General features: G+C 46.7%; 1 protein-coding gene across 1 annotated transcript in view; it reads left to right on the top strand.

Annotated features, from left to right (window-relative positions):
• Nucleotides 1-19,562, top strand: part of KMT2D (lysine methyltransferase 2D) — a 244,352-nt gene that overhangs the window by 72,211 nt on the left and 152,579 nt on the right. The window contains exons 10-11 of the mRNA XM_077297477.1: nt 4,541-4,704; nt 5,152-6,011. Coding sequence (XP_077153592.1) covers nt 4,541-4,704; nt 5,152-6,011 — 1,024 coding nt within the window. The remainder of the gene's footprint in view (nt 1-4,540; nt 4,705-5,151; nt 6,012-19,562) is intronic.

The following is a 19,562-nucleotide window of genomic DNA, read 5'->3' as shown; positions in this document are numbered from 1 at the left end:
CCCATATTGGAAACTACACCTCCCAAGGAACTTATCTAGATGTGTTGTGAGAATTTTGAACCCCCAAGTGTTTCACTACAGTTTACAACGCAGAGCCGTGAAAATAAAAAATCTTTTTTTTTCCCCACAAAAATGATTTTTAGCCCCCCAAATGTTTATTTTCCCAAGGATAACAAGAGAACTTGGACCCCAAAAGTTGTTGTCCAATTTGTCCCGAGTACGCTGATACCCCATATGTTGGGGTAAACCCCTGTTTGGGCGTACGGAAGAAGGGAATGAGCACTGTTTTTACTTTTTCAACACAGAATTGGCTGGAATTGAGATCGGACGCCATGTCGCGTTTGGAGAGCCCCTGATGTGCCTGAACAGTGGAAATTCCCCAATTTTACCTGAAACCCTAATCCAAACACACCTAATCCCAACGGTAACCCTAAGCACACCCCTAACCCTGACACACCCTTAACTCTAATCCCAACCCTAATCCCAACCGTAAATGTAATCCAAACCCTAACCCTTGCCCTAACCCTTGCGGGAAAATGGAAATACATTTTTTTTTATTTTATTATTTTTCCGTAACTAAGGGGGTGATGAAGGGGGGGGTTGATTTACTTTTATAGCGTTTTTTATAGCGGATTTTTATGATTGGCAGTTGTCACACACTAAAAGACTCTTTTTATAGCAAAAAAGTTTTTGCGTCTCCACATTTTGAGACCTATAATTTTTCCATATTTTAGTCCACAGAGTCATGTGAGGTCTTGTTTTTTGCGGGACGAGTTGACGTTTTTATTGGTAACATTTTCGGACACGTGGCAGTTTTCGATCGCTTTTTATTCCGATTTTTGTGAGGCAGAATGACCAAAAACCAGCTATTCATGAATTTCTTTTGGGGGAGGCGTTTCTACCGTTCCACGTTTGGTAAAATTGATAAAGCAGTTTTATTCTTCGGGTCAGTACGATTACAGCGATATCTCATTTATATCATTTTTTTATGTTTTGGCGCTTTTATACGATAAAAGCTATTTTATAGAAAAAAATCATTATTTTGGCATCGCTTTATTCTGATGACTAACTTTTTTTATTTTTTTGCTTATGATGCTGTATGGCGGCTCGTTTTTTGCGGGACATGATGACATTTTCAGCGGTACCATGGTTATTTATATCCGTCTTTTTGATCGCGTGTTATTCCACTTTTTGTTCGGTGGTATGATAATAAAGCGTTGTTTTTTGCCTTTTTTTTTTTTCTTACGGTGTTCACCGAAGGGGTTAACTAGTGGGACAGTTTTATAGGTTGGGTAATTACGGACGCGGCGATACTAAATATGTGTACTTTTATTGTTTGTTTCTTTTAATTTATATAAAGAAATGTATTTATGGGAAATATATATATATATATATATATATATATATATATATATATATATATATATATATATATATATATATATATATATATATATATATATATATATATATATATATATATATATTTTTTTTTTTACACATGTAGAATTTTTTTTTTTTTTTACTTTGTCCCATGGGCGGACATCACAGATCGCTGATCTGACAGTTTGCACAGCACTCTGTCAGATCAGCGATCTGACTTACAGCACTGCAGGCTTACCAGAGCCTGCTCTGGACCCGGAAGTAGTCCCTGCAGGACCCCGATGCAGCCCCGCGGCCATTTTGGATCCGGGGCCTGCAGGGATAGGAGGTAAGAGACGCTCGGAGCAACGCGATCACATCGCGTTGCTCCGAGGGTCTCAGGGAAGCACGCAGGGAGCCCCCCTTCTTGCGCGATGCTTCCCTATACCGCCGGAACACTGCGATCATGTTTGATCGCAGTGTGCTGGGGGTTAATGTGCCGGGGGGCGGTCCGTGACCGCTCCTGGCACATAGTGCCGGATGTCAGCTGCGATAGTCAGCTGACGCCCGGCCACGCGGCCGATCGCTATGACGTACTATCCCGTCGAGGGTCAGATAGGCCCAGATCACCTCGACGGGATACTGCGTCCAAGGTCAGAGAGGGGTTAAAATTTTGAGTGTGGCACTCATGGCAATCTGCATCAAAAACCATAGAGGTCCGCAGGTGACCTCTGGTTGTTATGCTGACGCACCGATGACCCCCGATCATGTGATGAGGGTCACCGGTGTGCGCATTTCTGGGCGGAAGCGCTTGTTAAATGCCGCTGTCAGAGTTTGACAGTGGCATTTAACTAGTTAATAATAGGTGCGGGTGAATCACGATTCCACCCTTCGACTATTGCGGGCACGTGTCAGCTGTTCAAAACAGCTGACATGTCCCGGCTTTGATGCGGGCTCACCGCCGGATGGCACAAAGCTGTTAGTTTCATATGAGGTTTCCGGGCTTTGCAGCTGCTGGGAGATCCTGTGGCCTTGAGCTTTGGTAGCCTGATAGGTTACTTGGGTTTAAGCCACCGGGTCTCACGGTAGCTCCAGTGCTGGAGTGCCAAGTGCCAAACTCATGGCCGTTCATCAGTCCGGTGCTGGAACTTTAAAAGCAAGCGAAACAGCTGCTATGACCTTACTGTTCTTGTTGACAATTAAAAAAAAAAAATTGGAAAAACGCTTGGGGGTTCCCTGAAATTTTCATAAGCCACAGAGGGAAAGCCGACGCCTGGGGGCAGATGTTACTATTCTGGGAAAAAGACCTTGTTCCTAAAGGTTCCCAGGCTATTAAGGTCAAGAATAGAGGGGTCCTCATGCCGTGTTTTTAAATTTTTCACAACCAGCCAAGCTAAAGCTGACAACTGGGGGCTGGCATTCTCAGGTTGGTATTGTTAGGCTGGTAGGGGCCCATGGATATTGACCCACCTCAGCCTAAAAAATAGCAACTTTCAGCTGCTCAGAAATGGTACATCTATTAGATGCCCCAATTCTGGCACTTTTCCTGGCTCTTCCCACTTGCCCTGTGGTGGTGGCAAGTGGGGCTCATATTTGTGGAGTTGATGTCACCTTTGTCTTGCCCGTTGACATCAAGCCCATGGATTTGTAATGGTGAGGCGTCTATAATAAGCCTATCCATTACTAATCCTATAGTTGGTACAGGAAAGATATATACTGTATCTTGGTACCGTGTTAGCCAGTGGATAGAAAAATATTTAGAATTGAGAGTCCTCAGTAGCTGATACCTTTTACAGTTAGCCATTAAAAGGTATCAACTACTGAGGACACTCAATTCTAAATATTTTTTAAATCCTATAGTTATATTGAAAATAGACACTGTCCGAATAAAGTCCTTTTAATTGAAAGATTGACAGACTCATTTAATGATTCTAAATTAAACCATAATCGCATCATCGCCCATTCCATTGAAGCCATTGTCTCCTTTAATTAAAATAAAAAAACATGTCCCTTACCTGTCCATCGTTGTCTCACGCCGTAATCCATGTCTGGGGATAAACGGTTTTCAACCTGGACGGTACCAAGATGTGAGCATCAAGGCTGAGAACCACTGATGAATGAGCTGCAGCGAGTGCAGCCTCAGTGACTAGCAGTGACTTCATCGAGGTTACCGCCGGTCACTGAGGCTGGTTTTCCAGCTGGGCCACTGAAGTGCAGTGATCTCTGCAAAGATGAACGCTGCACCGTGAGACTTTGTCACTGTGCTAGCGGTTTTTCTCATGATGTCGCAGCACTGCTGTGAAGGAATGGGCCGGGAAGGAAGTGTTCATTGTGCAGCACCAGGTACTGCTTCTTTATGGCTGCTAGAAACACTGAATTGATCTGATTATTCTTGTGATAGCCTTGTATGATTTACCTACTATGGATGAAATGCTTCATATTTGCATCACCTTGGCTACGTGTGAATACATGAATTAAAGGGGGCCTATCCAGGTCTACTTACACACCCGTATTGCTAGAGCACTCCAAATTATCTGGCTTCTGTAGTAAAATAAAGTATGCACTTTTCAACATGGAAGCCTATGTGTGATGGACAGCTTGACATGGACTGCTTCTTGGATGTCTCCAACAGAGCAGCTTACACGCTATTGTTGTGTCCATATATAAAATGGCAGCCAGCAGGTTTTAAATGAGTTTTGGGTCGTTGGGGTGGCTCAGTGGTTGGCATGACGGCTCAGTGGTTGGTATGGCGGCTCAGTGGTTGGCCCTGTTGCTTTGCAGCGCTGGGATCCTGCTTTCAAATAATGTCTGTAAAGCACTGTGGAATTAATGGCACTATATAAGTGCGTAAAATTACTAAATGAATAAAAGTTTGTGCACCTCTGGATGTCGGGTTTAGGACACACAGTACTTCCTAACCGGTCCTATAACACAAAAAAATTTTAAGTGCAAAAAACTACATGGAGCAGTGGAGCAAGCTGTGTAGACTTAGTTTTTTTTTTTTTGTGTAGCGTTTATTTAGTATACCTTGTCCCTGCGTAGGAGCTGACCTTTTTGTAAGCTAGTATGTAATTTTTAGTTTTTCCTTTAATTTTGTTCCCATGTTTAAACGTGTTTTGTGCTCCATGTACCCAGATTATTTAATGTTGTCCTTGATTTCTTTTGTGGGCTTCTCCAGGTTCCATCATTCACTTTGTGCACAGAAGTGTGACTCGCTAGCACGCAGCACGAGCTGTCCGTCATGTAGCAAACAGCAGGCTGCCTTACAGAAGAGAGATGAAAAGGACAGGAGCGTTAAGATCCCAAATACAGCCCTCTCAGAATGTGAAGCCAAACCACTAGGTTGGTATTAAGTAGATGTCTTGTTACTTTTGGACATGACCTACCTTACAACGGAATATTTAGTAGTGTTTATTATTTGCTTCTGATTTAAGGATGTAATATGGTCAGGGTGGGGTTGTACTTTCTGCTTATAGTAAGGCAATAACAGTTATGATGGCATATGTCACTTTTTAGATGTCCGCTTTTCTCCAAAAACCATTGGAATAAGTGCTAGTCTAGGACAGAGACTGTTGATGCAGCAAACATCACTTTTGTATATGCACGATCACTAAAGACAAGCATGCTTGTGTTCTGTGGTTAGGGAACTGGGTACACATGGGCAGAAAGTAGTTACCGTGGATGACTGCAGTATTTGATACTGTCAGGAATAGGGAATAAGTATAATTAATAGCCTGTTATTATGTTCTTTTGGGAAATAATGTTACTGCACAATTTTTAATTTTCTAGAAGTTTTAACAACAGATGATGATGGGCTTGGTGCCTCAGACAATGAAGCTGCTGAGGCTCCAGACATGCTTCCTAACACACCATCGCTGCCAATTGAGACCAGAAGTCCTCCTCCTTTGGAAGCCGAACCATCACACCAGGAGAGGACATTTGACCCATGTGCATCACTTGAGGAGGCTCCTGTACTAGTTACAGTGGAAGATGAGGATATGGAAGTTGAGGAAGAAGGCGCAGAGAACATTAAGGAACAGAAACAAACCGTTTCTTCACTTTCACAAAGTCCTCCTCGCCAGACGTCATCGGTAATACCTTCACCTCCTGATAGGACTCTAGATGAGGATACACAACCTATGGACTCTCTGAGCATAGATGATGGAACCTGCCAGAGTCCTTCCAGGACTAAAAAGGACCCTTCCAATATTTTTTGTCATCATCCCTCTGTTTTAGACTCTAAAATGATTGTGGACTCTGAAGAGCTTCCCTGTAAATCTACAATGAGAATATTAAACAACGATAATGCAATAGGTCAAGATGTTGCAGGGGATTTCTTGATGGATAGAGTTCAAATGCCCATCAGATGCACTATCATCAAGTCAGACATTGTAAATGAGATCTCCAATTTGAGCCAGGGTGATACAACTGGTAGCTTTCATGGCTCGGATCCTTTAGGCTCACCTGACCCCGAGGGCGGGTCCCTCTGTATGGAGATGTGCTTGCACAAGGAGGATGGGTCTTTGAGGCTGTGTACAGACTCTATGCCAGAAACGGACGACTCTCTATTATATGACCCTTCTATTGGGAAGTCAGATGGTGAGAAGTCAAGGCGAAAATGCTCTCCGGGTCGATCAAGAGTCAAACATGTAAGTAATAATTTTGCCTGGAGTGTGATATGCTTTCAGAAAATGTGGGTTTATTTTAAATTATTTTTCTCTATTTATTTATTTTTTTAATAAAAATCCCGTCCTTGCAAATTACACTTTGGCAACTAAATTTAATGTCACTCCTGTTCGGTAGAGATCACCTTTCAGTAGTCATCTCATTATTGCCAGAGGTTGGATAACATTGAACGATATATAACAGGGTTCATTGTTCAGATTAGGTGATGGTCACTGCTCACCTCTTCCTCCTCAATGCATGATGACCTCTGCACAGATCACAGAGCATGCCCGGAACAATCTCCCTTAGAAGTTAATAAAAATCTGTAGATAACTGCTGCTGCCTATGATCCATGCGGCTGTCATATACCATATCTCAACAGTAGCTCAGACAAGAATGCTGCCCATGTACAGAAAATACATTATTAGAATACACGCGTGGTCAAAATTGATACCATTGTTTAATGACAGAAAAACCCACAATGGTCACAGAAATAACTCAAATCTGGCAAAAGTAATAATAAATGTAAAAAAATCTATGAAAATGAACAAATGAAAGTCAGACATTGCTTTTCAACCATGCTTCTACAGAATTAAAAAATAAATAACTCAAGAAATGGGCCTGGACAGAAATGATGGTACCCTTAACTTATTTTGTTGCACAACCTTTTGAGGCAATCACTGCAATCAAATGATTCCTGTAACTGTCGGCGAGACTTCTGCACCTCTCGACAGGTATTTTGGCACACTCCTCAAGAGCAAACTGCTCCAGTTGTCCCGTGTATGAACGTTGTCTTTTCCAGATGGCATGTCTCAGCTCTTTCCAAAGATGCTCAATAGGATTTAGGTCAGGGCTCATAGAAGGCCACTTCAGAATAGTCCAATGTTTTCTTCTCAGCCATTCTTGGGTGTTTTTAGCTGTGTGTTTTGGGTCATTATCCTGTTGCAAGTCCCATCACCTGAGACCAAGCTTTCTGACACTAGGCAGCACATTTCTCTCTAGAATCCCTTGATAGTCTTGAGGTTTCATCGTACCCTGCACAGATTCTAGACACCCTGTGCCAGATGCAACAAATAAGTCCCAGAACATAAGAGCCTCCTCCATGTTTCACAGTAGGGAGAGTGTTCTTTTCTTGATATGCTTCACTTTTCTGTCTCTGACTATAGAGCTGATGTGCCTTGCCACAAAGTTCCATTTTTGTTGCATCTGTCTATAGGACATTCTTCCAGAAACTTTGTTGCTTGTCAACATATAATTTGGCAAATTCCAGTCTGGCTTTAGGAATTTTTTCAACAATGGTGTCCTCCTTGGTCGACTCCCATGAAGTACACTTTGACTCATACAACGACGTATGGTGCGATCTGACACCGATGTTCCTTGAGCTTGAAGTTCACCTTTAGGCTATGTGCACACGTTCAGGATTTCTTGCAGAAATTCCCTGAGCAAAACCGGACATTTTCCGCAGGAAATCCTCATGCGTTTTTTTCGCATTTTTGTGCGCCTTTTTTGACGCGTTTTTTCCCCGGAGCTTCCCAATGCATTAAATAGTGGGCAAAACTTGAAAAATCTGCAAAATTAATAAACATACTGCGTTTTTTTCACGGGGAAAAAAACACATCATGTGCACAAAAATTGCGGAATGCATTCTAAATGATGGGATGCATAATGTATGTGCTTTTTATGCGTTTTTATAGCGAAAAAACACGAAAAAAGGTGAAAAAAACGCAACGTGTGCACACCGCCTTAATCTGTTTAGAAGATTTTCTGGACTCTTTTGTTACCATTCACATTCGTCTTTGATTTGTCATGAATTTTCCTCCTGCGGCCACGTCCAGGGAGGTTGGCTACAGTTCCATGGATCTTACATTTCTGAATAATATGTGCAACTGTAGTTAAAAGGACATCAAGCTGCTTGGAGAAGATCTTATAACTTTTACCTTTAACATGTTTGTCTATAATTTTTTTTATAATCTCCTGAGACAACTCTTTCCTTCGCTTCTTCTGGTCCATGTTGAGTGTGATACACACCATGTCACCAAACAGCACAGTGAGTAACTGTAGCCCTATATACAGGCCCACTCACTGATTCCAAGATTGTAGTCAAATGTGATGCTAGTTAGTGGACACACCTTGATATAACATGTCCCTTTTGTCACATTATTTTCAGGGGTACCATCATTTCTGTCCAGGCCTATTTCATGAGTGTTTTTTTTTTTTTTTTTAAATAAATTCTGTGGAAGCATGCATTGTCTTGATGTTTGCTTGTGACTAGTTAAGGAAGGATTTGAGATGTTCACATTGCGTATTAGTACTTGAAGAGGATGCAGTCTCCTTAACCCTTTCTAAGCCATAGAATGACTTACTGAGCTTTTAGTGACTGGTATAGGCGCCCACTTTCCAAAGGCAGTTTCTGATTTTGCTTTCAAGGTGTGTGTAGTTATTTCATCTCCCAATAGCGGCGTAGTCATGAATACTGGGCCATGCAAGCCCACAAAATGGGAACGCAGAGTGATATATTGCTTAAAATAGTCTGTACTTCATGGCGCTCACTGCTAAGTGACAAAACTGGCTGTGAATGCGTCAGCAACATAAAAAGCATCTGACTGTGGAGTAGAAATGCCTTTTGAGGGTAGATTACCCACTCTTCACGATGTGGCAGATACACATACCAGATCATTGTCTCTCTTGTCTAGATCTGCAGTGCGAAAGAAGTTTGTTTGGGTTTTTTATTTATTTTTTTGATTTGGGCTTTATCAATGTAGGAAAAGCTAAATGTTGGAGCATATAAAGACCTACAAGAGAATATACCCTCCTAGTGTTGTGGCTGCAGTTTGGGGAAGGCCTTCTCCTGCGCATGGCCATGCTGCTATGCACAAGGTCCAGTGAAAGCTTCAGATGCTAATACACAGTGCAATTACTTGCCGACATATCTTTGTGCGGGGCCTTTAAGGCTATGTCCAATACGGTGATATTGATTACCTATCCTTTGCATAGGTAATCATTATAATTAATGGAGCACCGACAGCCACCAGCCCCACCTATCAGCTGCTTGTAGCTCTGGCAGTAACCAGCTATAAACTGTGTAGGGAGTCTGAACAATGTGGCTTTGTACAGTGTGTATTTGCTCCTTTTTGGGTTCCCATTCACCCAGGAGCCACCATTAATCTGTGTATGGAGCTGTAACAGCACATTTGGTAGCCAATCGGGTTAATAGCAGTTAATTGATGGGTGCGTCGGGTTCCAGATCCTGGACTGTTGTGGTGTTGATGACCTATCCCATAGATGGTAATCATTATCATAGTCCACACAAACCCTGTAGGGTAGCCAGTGCTCTACTGTACCTCTTCTGTCTCTGATTTTGTGAGGCTTTTCTGTCATATTTGGGACAAACCAGAAAAATTGGTGATATGCTGCATTGACTCTATAGGTATGATCTTCACGCATGACAAGTCCTACAGAACCACATCATGTAAGGCTAGGTACAGACGGGCGTATTTTATGTCAAGTGAGAAAATCTGTTCAATTATGCTAATCACATTCTGCATTTGATCAGAGTGTGATCATATTTTCTTGGAAGAGGAGAAAATGGAGAGAAAAAATGTCTGTTTTCTCCATTGTGCCAGCCTGTGGAAATCTAAGTGTAGTAAGTATGTAGCTCTAAGGTTCAATAACAGCATAGAGCAAAATTAATTTGGAGTACCGTATTTTTTGGACTATAAGACGCATCGGACCATAAGACGAACCCTAAATTTTGGGGTGGAAAATGGCAGAAAAAAGATTTTTATAAGATGGGGGTCCGTCTCATTGTCCAAATGAAAGGTATCTTACCTGAGGACCGGCGGTGGTACAGCGCGGTCATAGAATGCATGGTCCTTTCCTCAGGAAGCCAACGGCGGCAGAAGTGGGGCAATGCTGTGGTGGTGAGGCAGAGCATAGAGCAGGGTCCCTTCTTCAGGATGTCTGTGGCAGAAATGTGGTGATGCCGTAGCCCGGTATCCACGGTGAGAAGTGCCGATTGCATCACCAGTTCCCCTGCGGCCAGCTTCCTGAATCTGTGGGCTGCCGGAGGCCGAGTGTGCACAGATCGAGATTTCGGGGGCGATTTTCCTGAAGTCGAGTGCCGCTGAGACTTCAATCTGCACATGTACCTCCGGCGGCCATTTTCCTGAAGCCTCCGGCTGCCCACGGCTTTAGGAAGATGGCTGCAGGGAAACCGTTGATGCACTCGGATCTGCTCACTGTGGACACCGAACCGCGACGTCGCCAGACTCCACATTTCTGCCGCCTGCATCCTGAAGAAGGGACCCTGCTCAGGTGCACCGCCCACCGCCACAGTGTCGCCACACCTCTGCCGCAACCCCCAGGTAAGCCTGCGTTCGCACTATTCTGTACACCGTGTGCAGAATTATTAGGCAAGTTGTATTTTAGAGGATTATTTTTTATTATTGATCAACAACTATGTTTCTCCTACGTATCATTGGGGGACACAGGACGAATGGGTGTTATGCTGCTGCCACCAGGAGGACACTAAGTTAAACACACACAAAAGATTAACTCCTCCCCTGCAGTATACACCCACAGGCTGGACAATCCAGAGCCAGTTCTTACTTAGTGTCTCAGGAGGCACTTGGGTCCTCAGGACCCCACCAATTTTTTTGATTTTTAACGGAAGGGAGCGACAGGCAAATTTTCAGCTCTGATCTCTCCCGAACCAACAACGGGCAAGTACACGGAGCGTTCCTCCTGTATCCTTTCCCGCGACGATGGATGCCAGCCCTGGCTCACTTTCCAGTGTGGCGACGGTTCCTCAGCGTTCCGATCTCCCTCCCTCCTTTTCAGGCGACCACGGGGACTAATCATCCACCTAAGTCTCCTGGAGCCAGGGCACAGCTGGACTAATGATATGGCGTCCGTGCAGCCGCCCACTGCACCACCACTGAAGATAGCGGATGTTGCACGGCGGCAGAAGCTCTCCACCCTCTCCCTACTAAGGTGAAGGCGGATGGAGCATCGGCCCTATCGCACAAGGTAAGTGCGGGGGCCGACGAGCTGTCAGAGGACGCCTGTTCAGGGATCCCTTATCCCCTTTCTATTGCGGCGCTGCAGCCGCGGGGCAGCCTTATAATGGGAGCATGGCGGGCAATCCGGCGCTCTGTTAGAGCGATGGCACAGTTTACCGGCCCTGGGCCGGACTCTAACGCGGGCGATCATTCTCCCTCCTTCATACAAGGAGGGCGGCGCTACAACGGCAGCGTTCTGACGCGCATTGCAGGGAATCCACCGCCCGCCCACGACACGCCCTCTCTCTCTCTCTGGGCGCCTCTCGTTCCCGAGAAGCGCCCTTTCCACATCTCGGCGGCCATCTTGGACCAGGAAGTGCGCTGGCGGCTCTGCAGCACCACAGCGCACAGGACCTCAGGATCTCCCTGCCAAGCATCGCTGAACTTGGTGAGACGCGCTCACTACGATTGTCTCTTCCCCTACCAGTACACTCACTTAAGGGAAAAGATGTCACAGTCTAAGCAAAGACGGACTGGAAAGACCCACTCTGTTATTTTTGCTGTGTGCACCTCCTGCAAGGTATCTCTACCCCGAGGTCACACTACCCCGCTGTGCTCCGCCTGCGAAATGTCTGCAGCACAGGATACTCCGGCCTCTGACCCGGAATGTACTGAGCCTAGTACCCCCGCATGGGCGTCCTCCCTTGCTCGTTCTGTGGCATCCTTGGAAAGGACGATACAGTCCCTCCGTGAGCCGTCCCTTACCCAGGGCACTTCCACGGATGATGCAACGCGACCTAAGAACCCCTCTCGGCCTAGAGGTCGTACCGTTTCCAGAAGCCCTCACTCATCTAGAAAGAGGTCCAGGGTAATATCTCCGGTCCGTGATCAGCCCTCCGGCTCAGAGAGCGAAGTCTCTCGTCACTCATCTCCAGCTCATAGCAGGGAATCCTTTCTGGACGACGCATCCAGCGTGTCCTGTTCCCCAGAGTATCGTCACGACCAAGAGACCCTAGATTCTCTCATAGACTCTGTAAGTCAGACGCTACAGTTAGAGGAGGAAACCCCGTCCAAGGCGGTTCATCCCGTGTCATTCGGGCGAACCACTAAGGCTCATAGATTTTTTCCTATGCATCCTCAATTCAAGGACATTGTCGATCTCCATAGAGTCCGTCCGGATAAACGCTTCTCAGGGCAAAAGGCTATGCAATTGAAGTATCCGTTTGCTCAGGACCTTGCTAAGGAGTGGTCTGTCACCCTCCGTGGACCCGCCAGTGTCGCGGCTAGCCACTAAGGCGGTTCTATCCTCCTCCGAGGGCGCGTCCATTAAGCATCCCTCTGATAGACAAATCGAACAGATGGCTCGCTCGGCTTTTGAAGCTTCTTCGGCTTCTCTCTTCCCCTCGTTTGCCGCCACATGGGTTGCAAAAGCCATGACCCATTGGGCTGAGTCTTTAGCCTCTACAGCACTTCACGCCGACCTACCCCCCGAGGTTTCACACCTGGCCACCCAGATTGCCAGAGCGGGGGACTTTGTAGTTTCCGCTTCCTTAGACGCGGCCAACTGTGCCTCACAGGCAGCGGCCAATGCTGTCACCATCCGCAGATCCCTTTGGCTCAGGGACTGGAAAGCGGACTCAGGTTCCAAAAAATCTCTCACGTCCCTTCCATACCAGGGCGAACGCCTTTTTGGGGACAAACTAGATAAAATAATCGCAGACTCCACAGGGGGAAAGAGCAAATTCCTTCCCCAACAACGAACCTTTCGTCCCTTTCGCATCCAACAGGGCCGAGGCCGATATTTCCGTTTCGGCTCCAATTGGTCCAATCCTTCCTCCGCGCCTCCCGGCGTCGGGAGAGGTCAGCGCAGGGACAGGGCCTCCCAGCCGTCTTACAAACCTTCTCCCTCTTGGAGAGGCAGACCCAGACAACAGGGATCCCGAGGACCCAGACCTAACAGGTCTCCACCTCAATGACTTTTGGAAAACGCCAAAGGACACAGACAGAGTTGGCGGCCGCCTACTCCTCTTTCGGGACGCGTGGCTCTCGGTAGTTCCCGACCGATGGGTCCGCGATCTGGTGTCCTTCGGCTACAACATAGAGTTTGTCTCTCTTCCCCCAGCTCGTTTCTTCCAGTCCCCTCCTCCCAGAGCAAGGGTCCGTCAGTATTTTCAGGCCATAAGATCGCTATGGGAAGACGGGGTCATCATTCCGGTGCCCCAGAACGAGAGGTACCAAGGTTTTTATTCCAATCTTTTCATTGTACCAAAGAAGGACGGCTCAGTACGTCCAATATTGGACCTCAAGCTTCTCAACAAGTACGTCCGTGTACGTCAATTCTGTATGGAGTCCCTCCGCTCGGTAATTGCCTCTCTGGAAGAGGGCAAGTTCCTTGCATCTCTAGATGTTCAAGACGCTTACCTGCACATCCCCATTCTACCGTCTCATCAGCGTTTTCTCCGCTTCGCGGTCCAGGGGCACCATTTTCAGTTCGTCGCCCTACCTTTCGGGCTGGCCACCGCTCCTCGGGTGTTCACCAAGGTCATGGCAGCTGCCGTGGCCATTCTGCATGCTCGGGGCATAGTGGTGTTGCCCTACTTGGACGACATTCTCATAAAAGGCTCCTCTTTCCGGTCCTGCTCAGAGGCGGTAGACATCACGATAAATACTTTTTTGCGCCTGGGCTGGAAAATCAATTTCAAAAAATCTTCCCTAGTCCCGGCCCAAACCATATCCTACCTGGGAATGATCCTAGACTCCTCTCAGGGTTTAGTACTTTTACCTCCGGGAAAGGTATCCACTCTACAGAGAGAAGTCCGGAAGCTTACTCAACCTCGCTTTCACTCCCTACGCTTCTCCATGAAGGTTCTCGGCAGGATGGTGGCGGCAATGGAGGCAGTGCCCTTTGCGGTTTTCCACCTTCATCCCTTACAGCACGCCATTCTGGCAGTATGGGACAGGAATCCTGCCTCGCTCGACCGCCGTCTCCTTCTCTCTCGCCCAATCCGACAGTCCCTCAGGTGGTGGACCAAGAGGTCCTCCCTGACTCGGGGGAAGTCCTTCCTTCCGGTGCACTGGCTGGTTGTCACAACGGACGCCAGTCTCTTCGGCTGGGGTGCAGTGTTCCAGCGCCACTCGACTCAGGGTCGCTGGTCTCCGCAGGAGTCCCAGCTGCCCATCAACATACTAGAGATTCGGGCAATCAGACTGGCTCTCCATCATTTTCAGCCGTTCCTCTCCGGCCGTGCGGTCAGAGTCCAGTCCGACAACGCCACTGCGGTAGCCTACATCAACCGCCAAGGGGGCACTCGCAGCAAAGCGGCCATGGCCGAGGTGACGCTCATTCTCCGCTGGGCCGAGACGAATTATTCCATACTCTCAGCAGTCTTCATCCCGGGCGTGGAAAACTGGGAAGCGGACTTTCTAAGTCGCCACAGCCTCGATCCCGGAGAGTGGTCTCTCCATCCCGCAATCTTTTACCAGATATGCTCTCGATGGGGGACCCCGGACGTGGACCTAATGGCATCTCGCTTCAATTGCCAGGTTCCTGTCTTCATGGCCAGGTCTCACGACCCCTCAGCCTTCGGAGCCGACGCTCTCGTTCTCTCATGGCAGGGTTTCAGACTCCCATACATCTTTCCCCCAATCCCTCTTCTGGCAAAGGTGATCAGGAAGATCAAGGCAGAACGGATTCCAGTAATTCTCATCGCTCCGGACTGGCCGCGCAGGACATGGTATGCCGAGATGGTTCAACTGGTCTCAGACGTACCTTGGAGGCTGCCGAGCCGCGCAGACCTCCTGTCTCAAGGGCCCATTTACCACCCGAACTCAGAGGCCCTGTGTTTAACGGCGTGGCCGTTGAGTCCTGGGTACTGAGGCAGAAAGGGTTGCCCCAGACGGTGATATCTACCATGCTCCGCGCACGCAAGCCTTCCTCTATGCGCATCTACCACCGCGCCTGGAAGGCATACTTCGCCTGGTGCAGGAAGCGGGGACGTTTCCCCCTCCGCTTTTCTATCCCTCACATTTTGGAATTCCTCCAATCAGGAGTGGACTTGGGTCTTTCCCTCAGCTCTCTTAAAGGCCAAATTTCGGCTCTCTCGGTTCTTTTTCAGAGAAGGATTGCAAACAGGCTGCAGGTCAGGACCTTCATCCAGGGTGTTTCTCATATGGTTCCGCCGTACAAGATGCCCTTGGAACCATGGGACCTGAACCTAGTTCTCTGTGCTCTTCAGGAGCCCCCCTTTGAGCCCTTGCATGAAGTGTCTTTGCTGTTCTTGTCTTGGAAGATTGCCTTCCTCGTGGCTGTCACGTCTATTAGACGTGTCTCTGAGCTGGCAGCTCTGTCGTGCCGGCCTCCTTTCCTCGTGTTCCACCAGGACAAGGTGGTTCTGCGGACATGTCCGACTTTTCTTCCGAAGGTCGTTTCCTCCTTCCATCTTAATGAGGAGATTGTCCTTCCCTCACTGTGCCCTGCTCCTTCCCACCGCACGGAAAGGGCGCTCCACACTCTGGACTTAGTGAGGGGTCTCAGACGTTACGTCTCCAGGACTGCATCTCTCCGTAGGTCAGACGCCTTGTTCGTTCTTCCGGAAGGGCCACGGAAGGGACTTCCCGCTTCCAAGGCCTCCATTGCCAAGTGGATTCGTTCCGCCATCCAAGAGTCCTACCGTGTCAAGGGTCACGCCGCACCTCCGGGGATCAAGGCTCATTCTACCCGGTCGGCGCGTCCTGGGCCATCCGGCACCAGGCATCGGCAGCACAGGTCTGCAAGGCTGCTACATGGTCCAGTCTTCATACGTTCACGAAACACTACCATGTGCATTTTCAGGCCTCGGCAGATGCTTCCGTCGGTAGGCGAATCCTACAAGCGGCTGTGTCTCATCTGTAGCTCGTAGGCACGCACAGCATTTATAACTTTTGGTTACCCACCCAGGGACTGCTTTGGGACGTCCCATTCGTCCTGTGTCCCCCAATGATACGTAGGAGAAAAGGAGATTTTTGTGTGCTCACCGTAAAATCTTTTTCTCCGAGTCATCATTGGGGGACACAGCACCCTCCCTGTTAGCCTAGTTGGCTCGACTGTTCTTTTCAGTCTGTGTTTTGACTATGACATGTTTTCTGTTTTTTGTTAACTGGTTTACTCCTACTGCTTTGTTACCGAACTGGCTCTGGATTGTCCAGCCTGTGGGTGTATACTGCAGGGGAGGAGTTAATCTTTTGTGTGTGTTTAACTTAGTGTCCTCCTGGTGGCAGCAGCATAACACCCATTCGTCCTGTGTCCCCCAATGATGACTCGGAGAAAAAGATTTTACGGTGAGTACACAAAAATCTCCTTTCTCAGTCAACCCGAAAGAATCATAAATATTAAAGCTTAATATTTTTGGAAGTTGGAGTGTTTTTTTTTTTTTAAATTTGGCTATCTTAGGAGGATATCTGTTTGTGCAGGTAACCATAACTGTGCAGAATTATTAGGCAACTCAATAAAAACCTAATAATATTATTATATAATATTATTATAATATTATTATAGAGCCATTTATTCCATGGCGCTTTACATGTGAGGAGGGGTATACATAATTAAAACAAGTTCAATAATCTTAAACAATACAAGTCACAACTGGTACAGGAGAGAGGACCCTGCCCGCGAGGGCTCACAATCTACAAGGGCTGGGTGAGAATACAGTAGGTGAGGATAGAGCTGGTCATGCAGCGGTTTGGTCGATCGGTGGTTACTGCAGGTTGTAGGCTTGTCGGAAGAGGTGGGTCTTCAGGTTCTTTTTGAAAGTTTCGATGGTAGGCTAGAGTCTGATATGTTGTGGTAGAGAGTTCCAGAGTAGGGGTGATGCGCGAGAGAAATCTTGTATGCGATTGTGGGAAGAGGAGATAAGAGGGGAGTAGAGAAGGAGATCTTGTGAGGATCGGAGGTTGCGTGCAGGAAAGTACCTTGAGGCGAGGTCACAGATGTATGGAGGAGACAGGTTGTGGATGGCTTTGTATGTCATGGTTAGGGTTTTGTACTGGAGTCTCTGGGTAATGGGGAGCCAGTGAAGGGATTAAGAGGGGAGAAACCGGGGAATAGCGGGGGGACAGGTGGATTAGTCGGGCAGCAGAGTTTAGAATAGATTGGAGGGGTGCGAGAGTGTTAAAGGGGAGGCCACAGAGCAAGAGGTTACAGTAGTCAAGGCGGGAGATGATGAGGGCATGGACTAGGGTTTTTGCAGATTCTTGGTTTAGGAATGTACGGATCCGTGAAATATTTTTGAGTTGAAGGCGGCAGGAAGTGGAAACGGCTTGGATATGCGGTTTGAAGGAGAGATCAGTGTCAAGGATTACCCTGAGGCAGCGAGCTTGTGGAACTGGGGAGAATGGGCAGCCGTTTACTGTAATGGATAGGTTTGTTGAGGGGGTCGCGTGAGATGGGGGAAAGATGATGAATTCTGTTTTGTCCATATTATGTTTTAGAAATCTAGCGGAGAGGAAGGATGAAATAGCGGACAGACATTGAGGGATTCTGGTTAGTAGGGTGGTGATATCTGGTCCAGAGATGTAGTTCTGCGTGTCATCAGCATAGAGATGATACTGAAAACCGTGAGATTCTATGAGCTGTCCCAGGCCAAAGGTGTAAATGGAGGAGAGCAGGGGCCCTAGGAATGAACCTTGCAGGACTCCGACAGATAGGAGGCGAGGTGAGGAGGTGGTGTGTAAGTGGGAGACGCTGAATGTCCGGGTGGATTGGGGTTGGAGCTAGGATTATGCTTAGGGGTGTGTTGGGGTTGGGGCTAGGATTATGGTTAGGGGTGTGTTGGGGTTGGGGCTAGGGGTAGGTTGGGATTGGGGCTAGGATTATGGTTAGGGGTGGGTTGGGGTTGGGGCTAGGATTATGGTTAGGGGTGGGTTGGGGCAAGGATTATGGTTAGGGGTGGGTTGGGATTATGGTTAGGGGTGGGTTGGGGTTGGAGCTAGGATTATGGTTGGGTGGGTTGGGGCTAGGATTATGGCTATGGGTGTGTTGGGGCTAGAATTATGGTTAGGGATGTGTTGGGGCTAGGATTATGGTTGGGGCTAGGATTATGGTTAGGGATGGGTTGGGGCTAGGATATGATTATAATTAGGGATGTGTTGGGGTTGGGGCTAGGATTATGGTTAGGGGTGGGTTGGGATTATGGTTAGGGGGTTCCACCGTTTAGGTACATCAGGGGGTCTCCAAATGCGACACCATTGATTTCTGCCAATTTTGCGTTCTAAAAGTCAAACGGTGCTTCTGATCCCTGCCATGTGCCCAAACAGTGGCTTTCCCCACATATGGGGTAATGGCGTACTCAGGAGAAATTGCACAACACATTTTGTGGTCCATTTCTCCTGATACCCTTGTGAAAATAAAAAAAGAAAATTGGTTCCAAAGTAATTTTTCTTGTGGAAAAAGTAAAATGTTAATTTTTTTTCTTCCACATTGCTTTAGTTCTTGTGAAACACCTGAAGGGTTAAATAACTTCTTGAATGTGGTTTTGCGCACCTTGAGGGGTGCGGTTTTTAGAATGGTGTCACTTTTGGGTATTTTCTGTTATATTGACCCCCCCAAATTCACTTCAAATGTGAGGTGGTCCCTAAAAAAAAAAAAAAAGTTTTGTAAATTTTGTTGGAAAAATGAGAAATCGCTGGTCAACTTTTAAGGCTTATAACGCCCTAACCAAAAAAATTTGTTTCCAAAATTGTGCTGATGTAAAGTAGACACGTGGGAAATGTTGTTTAACTATTTTGTGTGACACCACTCTCTTGATTTAATTTCCGTTTTTTCATGAATAAATGCAAGTTATATCGAAGATATTTTACCACTAACATGAAGTACAGTATGTCACGAAAAAACTTTCTCCAAATCAGCGGGATCACAAAGGTGCACAAAAGTTAATGATGGCCCCATAAGATGCTCCACATTAAAATATGCCCCATATAATGCTGCACAAAGGTTAATGATGGCCCTAAAAGATGCTCCATACAAAAATATGCCCCATCTAATGCTGCACAAAGGTTAATGATGGCCCCATAAGATGCTCCATTTTAAAATATGCCCCATATAATGCTGCTGCGATTAAAAAAAAAAAAAAAAAAAAAAAAAAAAATGACATCCACTCCTCTCGTCGCTGCTCCTCAGTGTCGCCGGCTCTCTGCATCGGAATGGAATGAAGTTATATGTACCCCATAATGAAGCCGCTGACAAATCCATTTCAGCCTCAAAAAGCAAGTAGTCATACTGCTACATTAATGAAAAAGTATTATTGCTCCTGAAATGTGACGATGGGGAAAAAGAAGGGGAAAAAATGGTTTGTCCTAAAATCCCCCAAATAAGCAAGCCCTTTATGGGGATTATAGGGAACCATTAATATTTGTATAGGGTCTTGGAAGGAAATTCAGGACATGTTTAGCATGAGTAAGCACTCTTGCTCCATATGCATTTATTACTTGTAGGCCTCAATCACACGTTCAGTCAGTGTTGTTTTTTTTCATGAGTACAACACATACTTATTTTAATCTGTG

Source organism: Ranitomeya variabilis, chromosome 3, assembly GCF_051348905.1.
Source record: "Ranitomeya variabilis isolate aRanVar5 chromosome 3, aRanVar5.hap1, whole genome shotgun sequence".
Classification (NCBI taxonomy): Eukaryota; Metazoa; Chordata; class Amphibia; order Anura; family Dendrobatidae; genus Ranitomeya; species Ranitomeya variabilis.
This window is presented reverse-complemented; position numbering and strand designations above follow the sequence as displayed.